At 41.9% G+C, this 13718-nt stretch overlaps 1 protein-coding gene across 9 annotated transcripts in view; it reads left to right on the top strand.

Moving 5' to 3' along the window:
• LOC119746309 (A-kinase anchor protein 13-like) overlaps positions 1 to 12638 on the top strand; it is a 135106-nt gene extending 122468 nt beyond the window's left edge. For 8 of the 9 annotated variants that reach the window (XM_038223181.1, XM_038223184.1, XM_038223182.1 and 5 more), the window contains 14 exons: positions 95 to 153; positions 373 to 495; positions 1109 to 1276; positions 1956 to 2136; positions 4110 to 4190; positions 5456 to 5562; positions 6363 to 6441; positions 6788 to 6934; positions 8016 to 8197; positions 9082 to 9255; positions 9451 to 9485; positions 9921 to 10044; positions 10621 to 11299; positions 12560 to 12638. In XM_038223181.1, coding sequence (XP_038079109.1) covers positions 95 to 153; positions 373 to 495; positions 1109 to 1276; positions 1956 to 2136; positions 4110 to 4190; positions 5456 to 5562; positions 6363 to 6441; positions 6788 to 6934; positions 8016 to 8197; positions 9082 to 9255; positions 9451 to 9485; positions 9921 to 10044; positions 10621 to 11289 — 2129 coding nt within the window. In that variant the 3' untranslated portion in view covers positions 11290 to 11299; positions 12560 to 12638. The remainder of the gene's footprint in view (positions 1 to 94; positions 154 to 372; positions 496 to 1108; positions 1277 to 1955; positions 2137 to 4109; positions 4191 to 5455; positions 5563 to 6362; positions 6442 to 6787; positions 6935 to 8015; positions 8198 to 9081; positions 9256 to 9450; positions 9486 to 9920; positions 10045 to 10620; positions 11300 to 12559) is intronic. The other variant, XM_038223177.1, reaches the window with a different exon arrangement.
• Positions 12639 to 13718: the final 1080 nt, after the last annotated feature.

Genomic DNA, 13718 nt, shown 5'->3' with positions numbered 1-13718 from the left:
TTTTCGAAAACAGCATGCCGTGGGATCGCGCAAGTTTGACTTGCCCTATTTTTTTTTTTATTATGATTGTTTATTTTCTATATTTCTGTTACAGGTGCCAAAGTTGACAGAAGTGAATATCCAAATCTTCAGAGAGCAATGCAGCTTGTGAAAGTAAGTAAGCCCACAAACATGTACATGTATGATGTGTTTAACAGCTCTAAATATTAATACTGGCTTCCGCTTTTTAACCCTACAATTAAAAGCCTTCAGCTCGGGTAATTATCAGCATCCAGACTCCAACCGGTCTTAAACATAGCGTATAAAATCGGCCAAGTATGTATTTATTCCCTTATTATAAACTGGCATTGTTTTGGTGGTTTTTTTTGTCAGAACGTCTGCCAGGGCGTCAACGTACAGGTCAAGGAGTATGAGCGCCACCAGAGACTGATGGAGATCTATAACAAGCTGGAGGCACGGTCCACGGGCCTCCTCAACAGCGGCAAGAAATTCAAGGTAAGGCAAATAGGAAGAAAAAGAAGAAGCCTAGTAATGCTAGTCCCAGAGCGCACTACAAAGTGACAGATGTGATAGTATTGCACACAGTACATCACTTCTTGGTACGGCAACTATTGTGGTGCGATGGACGAACTGATTCAGAATGGCTATTCGCTGGATGTTTTTTTGTGCATCTGGTCTACACAATGGGCCCTGAGTTAGCCCATTGATTAGCATTACAAGGTAATCCTGTACAATAGCACTGCCCGGCTCACAAGTGACAGTCTGTCAGTTGGTCTTTGAGATAGGTACAAAGAAGACCATAGGCTGATCATCAGGGACCAGCAAAAACTAGATCTTGCTTGTCTTCAAGAGCAAGATGTGGTAATATCAGAATCCCATTTTCTTTTTATCTTCGGAAATCAAAACTTTGTTTTTTAAATCCCACGTTTCTTTGGGTCTTTAGAAATGAAAAGTCCATGTTTCATTGAATCATCAGAAATCAAAAGCCCATATTTGTTGGTATGTTCGGAAGTAAAAACCCCAAACATTTCTTGCATCTTCGGAATTCAAAAACACACATTTCTTTGAATCTTTAGTAAACAAAAACCACGTTTCTTGTCATGCTCAGAAATCGGACCTACTGTCCAGCAATCGTAAGCTGAGGCACGAGGGGGAGCTGAAGTGGAAGTCAGCCCGTGGCAGACTGACAGAGATCAACGCCGTGGTGCTAAGTGATGTCATCATCTTCCTGCAAGAGAACAACCAGAAGTACACATTTGTGTCCCAAGACAACAAGGTATTAAGATTGCAAGCCAGATCGCAAGCCAGTTCGCAAGCCAGATTGCCAGCCAGATTGCAAGCTAGATCGCAAGCTAGATCGCAAACCAGATGGCAAGCCAGATTGCAAGCCAGATCGCAAGCCAGATCGCAAGCCAGATCGCAAGCCAGATCGCAATCCACATCGCAAGCCAGATCGCAAGCCAGATTGCATGCCCGATCACAAGCCCGATCACAAGCCCAATCGCATTCCTGATCGCAATCCAGATCGCAAGCCAGATCACAAGCCCAATCGCATTCCTGATCGCAAGCCAGATCACAAGCCAGATCACAAGCCAGATTGCTTGCCCGATCACATTCCAGATCGCATTCCAGATCGCAAGCCAGATCACAGGCCAGATCGCAAGCCAGATCGCAGGCCAGATCGCAAGCCAGATCGCAAGCCAGATCACAAACCAGATCAAAGCCAGATCAAAGCCAGATCACAAATAAATGCCAGATCGCAAGTCAGATCACAACACAATCAAAACTCAACCACAACTTAATAAGTCTTCAACAGGTTAATTTTTTTTGCACCTTACTTGATATTTTTCGAAGAGACAAAACTTGCTTTTTAACAACTAGAGGTCCTCTATAATTATGTAACCTTTGACCTTCAATGGGTGTTCTGTAATGATTGATCCCCTGTTTCTTGTCAGCCTCCTGTAATCAACCTGTACAAGCTGATGGTGCGCGACGTGGCCGTGGACAAGTGCAGCATGTACCTAATCAGCCAAAACAAAGCCCCCGAGATGTACGAGGTCAACTGTGACACGGCCAACAAGAGGAAAAAGTGGAAGGAGGTACTGGAGCAAGCTATCCATGAGTGCCCCGATGAAGGTGGGATATTTCAAATAAGCTACAGTTTGTCCCAAAAAAGTGTTCGTCTGACTGTTTTTAAGATAACTACAAAACCATGAGGTCAATTTTGAAACTTGTTGGTAGTGCAGATACTCCTTAGCTTTGGCCTGAACCCCTGTGAGTTTCATTCAATTTTAGTCCTGCATTACTGTACAATCATGAACCCTCCTACTATTTAAGAGGTCACCAATGGTCAAAATGTTTCTATCTCACCTCCTGGCATACTGTGTACAAACCAGTGGGGGTCTTGACCGATATTGACCCAAGTAGTAACCAGACTGACAATGCATGTTTCCATAGAGGGTTAATTCATTACAACAACATTTTTGGACACTGTGACCAAGTTCCTTGCCTTATTCAATTTCAGTAACGTGTTAAGTAAGCTGTGTAAAATCCTTCATGTTGTGAAAGAGGGCTGCAGTTGGCATTGGAATCATTTGCCTGGCTATCAGTCATCATGGCAAGACCTCAGTTAATGCTCAAGGGCAAATGATTCCAATCCCAAATCACATCAGCCTTTTTTTCACAACATGCCTGATTTTATACATAAAACAGCACTGAAATTGATCAAGACATGTTTGTTTGTGCATTGATGCGTCACTGAAATTCAATGAAACTGAAAGGGGTTGAGGCCAACAATTTTCAATATTGACCTCATGGGTTTGTAGTTATTATAAAAAATAAAATTGGATAATTTTATGGCTTTGTGGCGTCACTGAGGCTGTAGTGAAGTTTAACAATTTCTGGACTGTGCTTTGTTCTTGACTGCTTTTTTTGTACAGGGATGAAGAGTTTGAAGCAGCCTTTTGAGATCAGAATGATGAATAAAATAGGTTGAAGAACTTGTTGTTTTCTTTGAGTCTGTATTTAAAGCTCACACTATACCCGGGCTTTGCTGTGTTTGGGCTAGCTTTTTTTTACCAGAAGGACTTTGTAGAAAATTCCTAAAACTTATCTATTGATGTAAATTGTTTCTCTTGGATTCCTGTACATTTTTGTTGGAATATCCGTGATTCCTAACCGTTTTTTTTTTGTACTTTGAAATCAAAGGGATATCTATTTCCATTGCATCATCACCGCTATGCTATAAATGGCAAGAGGCATATGTGTTGTTTGTGATCTGATACATCGTGCCCTCTGGAAACATGCACACAATAGGGAACAAAAGATTGTATACGTCTATGTCTCCACAAGGTTTTCACAAAATAGATATATGGATTTTACTCAAAAACTAGGAAATTCCAAGGTATGTTGATCTGTTGCAAATGGTAGTTGAGTTTTAGAAAAGGGATGTTAAGTCCGAATTTCAGCCAAGGAAATCAATTCTGGTTAAATTGAGAGCATTTTGAAACTGTACTTTCAAACTCGAAAACTTTAGTACACGAGAACAAAGAAATGCCTCCACAAGGATACAAATTTCAGTATGGGTGTGTTCACGACTTAATTTGATTACTTGCAAAGGGGGTGTTAGCTCTCGCAAAGTGGGCAGTCGCCTGAGGCAAAGAAGCCACCTTAAGGATTGGGAATATGCCTTGAGACTTACTATTACACTACTTCTGAGTGAATGTGCCTAAACAATAAGAACATCTGTGATGCGAGCAAGCCAAATGAGTCGTTTGTCGGGAAATTTCATTTGGAGTTACAGGCCAAAATAGGGCCACTTCATCACATCTCTTGGTGTTCCGACTTCCATAATTTTTGAACTAAAGATGGTATCAGCATGCGGTTTTCACAGCAGTAATGCTGAGATTTGTGCTCTTTTCAAATCTGTAAAAAAAAAAAAATATTAACCAGGGTCGACAAACGACTCATTTAGCTTGATTGCATCACATAAGATATCAATGAAAGGCATCAGTGCACATGTGCAATTATTCATTGCATCACATGTGATATCATTGAAAAGCATCAGTGCACATGTACAATTCTTCATTTCAACTTATTGTAAATCACAGATGAAGGTGTAGGAGAAGAAGAAGCAGAAGAAGAGAAGAGATTAGCCGAAGCGAGAGCCGCCAAGATCAAGAAACTCCTGGGTAAGATTCTGCATCCCAGTCCTTGCTGGCCAGCAGTCCTTGCCTCGAGGCTATGGTCTTGACGAATGGGGCTGTTGTCACGGCCTCACTTCTCCGGCGTGCTAGCTTCTTGGGGTGAATTCGACAAATATATAAGCACGTTAACCCTAACCGCCCTGAATCCTCCAAAATCCTTTTTGCAAATTGGAGGAATTTGCAGGATTGAGGTTACATGGCAAAAGTGCATTGCTGATTTCGGTGTACGCACTGTGTCAAGGTCTTGGGCCGGACCTTGTGTTGTTTATGCTCAGCTGTGCATAAATTTAGTCCTTGATTATACTTGACATCCTCCGCACTGCTCCAGGATGTCACTGCCTCTGCCTCAGCCTATTGACAGTTATAGCCGGAGGATTTTGCAGGATTCAGGCAGTGGTCACCCCTCCATGGACCATATTCAAGAAATAACAGAGGAATTTGCAGGATTGAGGCTACATGCTATTTTTCCATGAGGCCAATTGGAGGATTTTGCAGGATTGAGGCTACATCCTAGCAAAAAGGCCTAGGGAGTTAGGGTTAAAGTGCAGCTTACATGAGCACAATACATGCTCATGTATCCGCTGTGATTACTTTGCGGACTGTGTTCTGAAGTCTACCAAGTCCATAAATAACACAGTGAGGAACCACTGATCTCTATTATAATAGAGATCAGTGTGAGGGACACCCAAGAACGTGTTATGTAACACTTTCTGTGGGTCAAGTCATTCCATGGTCCTGCAAGCATTCGGATTTATGTTCCCAGCGTCATGTGCGTGAGGAATAATTAAGAACGTACTCCTTGGTCTGTGTTCCTTACTCATTCATGGCCCATCACATGTCCAATTTGTTTCTCTTTTTGCAACCACAGTTTAAATTAAACGTGCATCCTTCAAGTCTTCTTGGTTATTGGGAGCATGTTGGGAGTTGCGGGCCCTGAAAATTCTGGATTCGACTGGTACCCTGTAACGTATACATAGAAATATCGTAAGATTTTACGTGCACCAGTACACTGAACCCCAGGGAACTCAGCGCACAAAGTTGGCGAAATGTACACTACTCCGCAATCTTGTGCATGCGTGTTGAAGCAAAATTTCCCTCTCGGAGAAGCTAGCATGCAGGAGAAGTGAGACTGTGACACCGTCTCTAGAAATCAGTAGACTGCGTGAACCTGTAAAGGTATTTGGAGGGGAAAAAAAAAATTTGAATGAAAAAAAAATGGTCATTTTGCAACTGATGACTTTATTTTACAGAACAAATGCAAGAGAAGGATAATCAACTGAATGAGATCATGGAGGAGAAAGCAAAGCTGGTAGAGGAGCTTAAAGACACACTCACCAAAGATGATGCCTTGGGAACGGTATGTACTGACGAAGAATTACCCTTCGAAATACCGTAAGGGTCTTGACAGACTTGATTTTGACACTAGCCAATCACAAGTCCAGTCACATATAACTGGGGACAGCAATGACAAGGGAATGCCTTTGTCACATCAAACTTGGCTAGCGTGTCACTCACTTGAGCTGGAATGACTTGTGATGACTTTAGTTAGATTCGGATAAACTATATGTAATACACGGACAGAGACATTCCTTTCTCGTCATCCCCTATAACTTGTGCCCGGACTTGTGATTTGACTTGTGATTGATTTGTGACTGGCTTGTGACTGACCTGTGACTGACCTGTGACTGACTTGTAATTGACTTCTGACTGACTTGTGATTGGCTTGTGATTGACTTGTGACTGACTTGTGATTGACTTGTGACTGACCTGTGATTGACTTGTGACTGACTTGTGATTGGCTTGTTGACTGACTTGTGACTGACTTGTGACTGACTTGTGATTGACTTGTGACTGACCTGTGATTGACTTGTGACTGACTTGTGACTGGCTTGTGACTGACTTGTGACTGACTTGTGACTGACTTGTGACTGGCTTGTGACTGACTTCTGACTGACTTCTGACTGACTTGTGACTGACTTGTGACTGACTTGTGACTGGCTTGTGACTGACTTGTGACTGGCTTGTGACTGACTTGTGACTGGCTTGTGACTGGCTTGCGATTGCTCTGATGACATTGGTCTGGGACCAGCTTCAGTAGGATTACCTAGGCTTGTTAATTTAAATGTTTTCTATTTATTTTTTTCGTCTCCAATTCAGTTGAAGTCACCAGTGATTGCTGACAGCGACTCCCAGATGCAGGAGGCCAAAGAGATCCTGTTGGCAGCCATCGCTGAAGGTTTGTGTCTGTCCATCAAACCGTTTGTCTGTCTGTCTGTTGTGTACCTCATGTTGGCCAGTGCGCACATTGGGCAACAACACCTCTCCAGTACTACCCTGCATGTTTTAGTGTCACGTCATGGGCACATGCACGTATGGCCTGGAGGCTTATTCATACCTCACGCAAATGCGAATGTTAATGCAAAGGGAATGTGACGAGTTGAACTGTGTTTATTCTCTTGTAAGTTCGGAGCAGGAAAAACTTGAGGTGATGTCACAAATTTACTGTCAGGTTTGGTTTCTGTTTGCTTTTGAGTATGATCTGGCCTTTCTTAATGCCACTTTGGGATTTCTGTTTTTTGCAGCACATCGTCTAACGACGGCAGTCTACAGCGCCGGGGTGGGGCTGACCCGTAGCGCTAGCAGCGCCGGTGAACGGGAGAGTGGACTATTCCAAGCTCACGCCCTGCCCAAACGAGCCGAAACCTTCGGTGGCTTTGACAAGCAACAAGGTGGGTTCCTCGTGAAAAAAAATGTCAAATTTGTTATTCTGTTCTCGTAAAGAAACGTCTTACACTTCAGTCAGATTTGTGCTAGTCCCTGAGAGGGCTGGCCTACAGTCCTATTTGTTCCTCCCTGACTCAGAATTACTTGTGAGTCGGGCAGTGCTGTCTTATAGGTGTACCCTGTAACGTCAATGAATGCTCTAAATCTGGCACATTGTATAGGCCAGATACATGGAAAGAATGTTTTGAATCAATCAAATAGAATTTTGTGCACTGTCAGACGGGCTTTACTAGGCTTATCCTTATATTGTTTAAAATTGATATCAAGTGCCAGTTGTAACTAACCAACCTAGTAAATACAGGATAGAAACTGGTCAAGTCACTATAAGCATCTTGACTCCACACCTGGTGCATATAACAAAATGCAACAGTTCAATTTTTTTGATCGGAGTTTTGAACAAAAAACCTGGATTTCTGGGTGTTGTATGCTTTGGATTTTTCCAGAGTGATCCAGATTCGTGGATAGCAAAAAGCCTAAATGAGAAGTTTTCACGACTGTATTTGTTTTCTTTGTTGGATCGGAAGTTTATATGAAAAAGATTTGCGATGGGCACTTTTTAGAAAATGCAAACGTAGATAGACCCTGCGTTGCTGTATTGCTCTGAGGATCTGTCAAATATTTGTTTGCGTGTTGTTTACTTTTTCCCAGTCTCAGCCCTTGTAATTATGTCATGCATGTGAAAACCCTGTAACTAAAGATCGGTGCCAGGGATGCAGTGAAGCCCATCACAAGTCCCTGCAAGTCCATCACAAGTCCTCCAGTCCCAATTCAACCCACAAGCTATTCACATGAACTTTGACAAAGGCATTCCTTTGTTATTGTTCATCCAAGGTTTCTTGTGACTGGATTTGTGAATTGCTTTACGAATGAACTTGCGAAGAACTCGACTACCTCCCTTTTTGTTGCAGAATGTTTTTGCCAGCAGTACACAGAGCATAGTGGTTCGCAAAGCCTTGAAATTTGACCTAGAAGGGGTTTGGGTCAAGAAATTTGAAAGACGGCTGACAATATTGAAATCTCTCACAGCAGGTGCAGTGCTGAAGAAGCGTTTTGTTGGCAGCACTATGGAGACAGACAGCCGGAGTTACAGCTTCCCAGACCTGGCTAAGGCCGAGGGCAAGAGCACGGATGAGGCTGACCACCACCCCCAGCAAGGCTCAGACCCCAACCTGCTGTCTGATAGCTATCAGGAGAGGATACCCAGGAAGGTAAAACCCATGGAATACAAGGATCCTTTGATAATTTATACAGAATAAACAAATTAGGCTATAAAGGATACGGCTCCTTGTAGTGGATGTGTTCTTGGTAGGAACAAGGCTGCATTGAGAGGATACCCATGCACATGAAAGTAAAACCCATTGGATAGAAGGATGTTGCATTGGCTTGTAACAAAATAAACAAATGAGGATAAGGGAGCATGCACCTTTGGGTGTTGTGTGCTTGGTGGGAACAAGCATGTCTAAGGATATGTTCTGTGTCGGCTTACAAAAAATAAATAAATAAGATTGAAGGGAGTGTCCTCCCTCTAGTGGATGTATTCTTGGCGGGAACTAGCATTTCTGTGGAAATGTTAAAATCCCATTGGCTACAAGGAATCTGTGACAGTTTGTGAAGAAAAAACAAATGGGGTTTTAGGGAGCATGCCCCTTCTAGTGGATGTGTTCTTGATTGGAACAAGTTTGGTAAATCGTTCCCATATGCATGGGCCAATTTCACGGCGCTGCTTAGCACAACAATTTGCTTAGCACAAAAAAGTCTGGCTTATAAAAGCAGGTTACCAGCCAAAACTCCACGTGATGATGCTGGTGATTAGTATTCAGCTGTTGTTGGCTTAGCATGAAAATCCCATGGAGTTTTGGCTGGTAACCTGCTTTTATAAGCCAGACTTTTTTGTGCTAAGCAAATTTTTGTTCTTAGCAGCGCCGTGAAATCGGCCCCACTATGGTCACATGCTGTTATGATTGGTTTACCAATGCATAATTACCAATTACAACAAGATCTATTTGTGTTATTATTAAGTTTTTCAAGTAGACAAGTAGTTAGCAAAGCGGGTGCTCTTGACATTTATTTGTATATTCATATATTTTTTCAGGAGCCAGGGTGTCAGGACAGGTTATCCGACAGTTCCAGCCATCTGACCGTGGACAGCTGCAGCTCCATAATCGAGGACGTACCGGAGGGCGCGCTGATAGACGACAAGAACGCTGTCACGCCGGACCACGTAGTTAGCGTCAATCACCTCCTCAAACATCTCAACTCCCTCTTGGTGAGTGATTGAAGGGATGAGGGTAACACCAACTGTATGTTCTTATTCAGACTGTCAAGCAGTTTGCAGACATGGTTGTTGATATGAAGAGAAGTCCCAGATGCTTACATTATTGTCTTAATATTTATTTTTATTTTTTGCTTGTTAATTTGTTATGGTATATTGTAACAAACTTTTCTTTATTTCCTCGTACAGTCGATAACGTCAAAGAAAGAAACGGCTTATGAAAGGTGCGTTACAAAAAAGTTGGAAAACTTGATAATATACAATATTTTTTTAAATATTTTTGTCCCACATCAAACATTGAGAAATACTTTCCATAATGAATTTCAAAATTTCTACAGTAGGGCAATCCCAGTGTTGCAAATCAGACAGTCAATTTTTTTGTACTTTAGGAACCCAGTGAATGAACCCGAAAAACGTATTTTTCAAATCTTATACCTCCATCATCTAGTAATGGCCAAGGAGATTACAGACTAGGAGTTTTGGATCATTTCTCCGAACCAGTAATTATATATCGTGGTTAATTGTCACAGTCACAGACATTACATTTTCAAAGTCTGTCAAGTCGGTGGACACGGAGGCAAGAGTTCGTGAACACCAAAACTTTAAAAAATAAATAGAGCTGTACTAACTGCTGTAACATCTGTATTCGTCTCCTGCAGCATGAGATCGCAGTTGTTAGAAGCAAACAAGAAGATCGAGTCACTCAGCGGACTGGGTCCCAAGCCCCGCGCTAAAGCCCACTCCATGGGCACGCAAGGCCTGGCCTCGCTTCCAAAACGAGGGGTAAGTCAGATGTTCTATATGAGAACTTTTAACACCTTCAGTGTATGTAATATAATGCACAATTTTTGATTTAACAAACAAAATAAACTGGGAAATATTTTGGGTCACATGTTCATCACAAGTCCATCACATGTCCATCATATGTCCATCACATGTCCATCACATGTCCATCACATGTCCATCACAAGTCCCTCACCTGCGCATTATATGTTCATCAGAAATCCATCCATAAGTCAATCACATGTCAGCCACGAGTCCATCACAAGCCAGTCACAAGTTATTCAAATGAACTCTGTGACAAAAGCATTCCTTCGTTATTGTTCATCCGTTGTTACTTGCGACTGGATTTGTGAGTAGAATCATGATGTAAGACGAGACTTGTGATTTTTGAGTGTTTCTTAAGGACTCGACTACAAAACAGCTGTTCATGATAATTTAGCGAAAAAAACATATGAATAACATGTGTTGGGTGTGATGTACCATTAGCACTGTCCACTTCACTTGGTAAATCTAGAAATTATGATTCTCAATAAGGTTTTTTTTTATTTCGTTTTTCTTTTATTGTTATATTTTTAGGAGAAGAACAGAAGCAGTAGCACGACTACAGACAGAGGCCTAGACTCCAAGGAAAGTATTAAAGGAAGGACATCGGACAGTAAGGATAAGAGCAAACGGGAGTCGTTAGTGGAAGGGAAACCCTACGAGCCGCCGTTTAGCAACGTGAAAGCCTCGGATCAAAGCCTTCGCAGGATAGCCTTCGGTGAAATCTCCTATAACGAGAACAGCGCCCATGCTGGCCATGCGGCACAGGCCGAGAGCCCCAAATCCATCATGAAACACCGGGGGGATTCAGCGCCACCGTCAGCATCCCCGGCAGCGTCGCCCTCAACATCCTCGCAGCCAATGCCTGAGAAGACTGTCGGTGCCAGGAGGCGGGATCCCGTCCCGGAGCACCTCTTGAGCGCCACCAACGAGCTGCAAGGATCCAGCGGGCTGGTCCATCAGCAGCTCCCTATGAAACTCTCCAGCCTGGCGTCCACGCACCCCTCCTCAACGTCCGGCAGCAAACCCCAGCAGATGATCCCGACCAAATTATCCTCCCTCTCCATGAGGAGCTCCTCCCCTTCCACCGCCACGCGGAACGGCAACCGGATGTCCGCGGGGTCGGCCAAATCCTACCAGGGCTCCAGCAAAATGAACAATAAGCGAGGCCAAGGGGCCGAGCAGGATGTCATATTCTTCTGAATGCAAGGAGGTGAGGGACCAGACCAACGTCAGTCTCTTTGTTATTTTAAACTTTGGTCTTTATCATTTCACTGTCAGATTCTAGGCACAGTCACAGTCAATCGCCACAACAAATGCTTCTGTCTATGGCCAAAAAAGTCTCCGGTTTCTGGTATGCGCGCGCGTCGCCGTAGCCATGCGTGTCGGCAAAATGAAAAAGTTTTTTTTCAATGAAAGATGATGTCTCAAAACCGCCAAACTCACTGGTTTGACTGGAATCCTGCTGCTGCACAATTTTAACGTGTTTTAGATTGGGTTATGGTCGAGAATAAGCTTTATGTGGCCTCTCTGGACTCCCATATATATTTGTATAAGTTTAGTCGGGCACCATTTGCAGTCATCAGCCAACATTTGAAGCAAAAAAATCAGGTTAAAAAAAAATAAAGCTGCGTCGCCTTACCACTTTTTGGGCAAGCTCCATACCAGAAACCGGATACTTTTTTGGGGGGCCTATTCTAACTGCTTCTTCTACATGGATGCTTTTACAGAGCCTTTAGTGCTTCTTGTGTGGATCCAATTTGTTATGACCACATAATTCCATTAACAGCTGAACTTTCCCAAAGTATTTAATCGAAGTTGTACAAGTAATTTGTGAGACAATTTCATTTCAAAATACTGTCGTGTTACAGGTAATGAACTGTCAACTAATGAAATGGGATGAAAATATGCTGTGAAGATATTTGAAAGAACAAAAACAATGGGAAAGGTAGAAAAGGACTTAACATTGAGGTTCACCTGAAACAAATTGTTTTTTAGGCTATCAGCTTGACGGTCCAAAAATTGGGCCATCGGTATCCAATGATCAAAAGGAGCAATGTTCATAGCGATTTTTTGGCAAGGTTTGCACATGTAGAGTTGGAACATGTGTGATAGCTTTGCAATGTGAGAGGTGGCAGTTTTTTGGGTGTTATCACTTTAAAAAAAAATTTCAAAATGGCCGCCAATATGCTTGTCATCGGATATTATGTGGTAACAGGCATAGCACCCAGAAAGCTGCCACTCCTGCAATGCTGTCACATTTTCCAACTACAGGGGTGCATACCTTGCCAAAAATCACAATGAGCATTATTCCCCTCATTTTATACTGTCCAAACCCCCAGGCTGCAAAATGACAATTCCTGACTTTATGCTCATTTGGCAGTGACACGTCACATATGAGACAGCTTTAACAGTGCCCTTTTTTCCCCCAGGGATTTAATTGTAATCACAAATTATCTGTATTTTCCAACAGGTTGACCATTCCAAATGCTTCGTCCGCTCCTGGTTGGTTGACTGACAAGCGAAACGACAGTACAAGCAATAATCTCACAATCCAAGGCACAGAGAAAAAAAGAAGAAGAAATTTTACAAGATTTTTAGTGCAGTATGCTTGCACACCATGGTGCCGCTGTATATAGTAAGCAAGCTATACCACACATTGCTAGTCCAGTGTTGATAATGGAGTAAAAATGGACAATTTAATAAAGACTGTAAATTATGAAAGGAATTTGTACAGTTTGTGACTTATCAAGAAACAGTGTGCCATATGCTGTGTTTAGACCAAGCGAAGAAAAACAAACTACAAATTTACATCGCAAATAATTCTTGTGAATATTAAATTAATTAAAGTATGTACAAAGGAGAGCAAGATAGAGAGCAGCCGTTCCACTGTTTTAGGTTTGAGATTTTGTACTACCAAGTGACAAAAACCAGAAATCTTTGTTGTTAAGTCATGACGTTGAGTGTAGTTTTACCTTTTTTGGCGAACAAAATCTGTAAATTATGTGCAGGGAACTAATTTGTTTGCATTTTGGATGTGGGCCTGTTTGTTGTGCGAGTAATTTTGTACATCTGTTTGCAGTTTGGTTTTTTTGGAGGTTTTTAATCTTTTTTTGGGGGGGGGGGGAGGGAATGGAACTACATGTGATCAGTTTTTGTTTAAGATGTATCGTTTAATATCCAGCGAGTAATTTGTTTTGGTTTTTTGGTCTTCGTTTACTGCATTTTGTTAGAAATTTTCCCAAAATTAGTGAAATCTGAAATAGGATATTTATTGTTGAGAAAAGTCAATTTTGTTTTTGTTATAATGCATAGTTTGGTTTTTTTTTCAAATTTCGCTCACTTTGAAACATCATTTAATATTTTTCTTCCTCTCAAATTTTTTACCCAAAACCAAATGCTTCTCTGTGAATCCTCGGCTCGCATTGTATCAGTTTTCTACAAGCTACTTGCAGCTTTTAATAAATACATTTTGCTTCACTATTTGAAAAGTGAAACAAATTTACGACGAGTCATTTGAAGCATAGGCCAAAAAATGTTAGCCAATATGATTTGTATTTTCAAAAGAAAAATTGAATAGTGTGCTTCTATTTTAATATTGAAATCAATTGTGCCTAATAGCAAGAGCAAAA

Source organism: Patiria miniata, unplaced genomic scaffold (assembly GCF_015706575.1).
Source record: "Patiria miniata isolate m_02_andy unplaced genomic scaffold, ASM1570657v1 HiC_scaffold_7, whole genome shotgun sequence".
Classification (NCBI taxonomy): domain Eukaryota; kingdom Metazoa; phylum Echinodermata; class Asteroidea; order Valvatida; family Asterinidae; genus Patiria; species Patiria miniata.
This window is presented reverse-complemented; position numbering and strand designations above follow the sequence as displayed.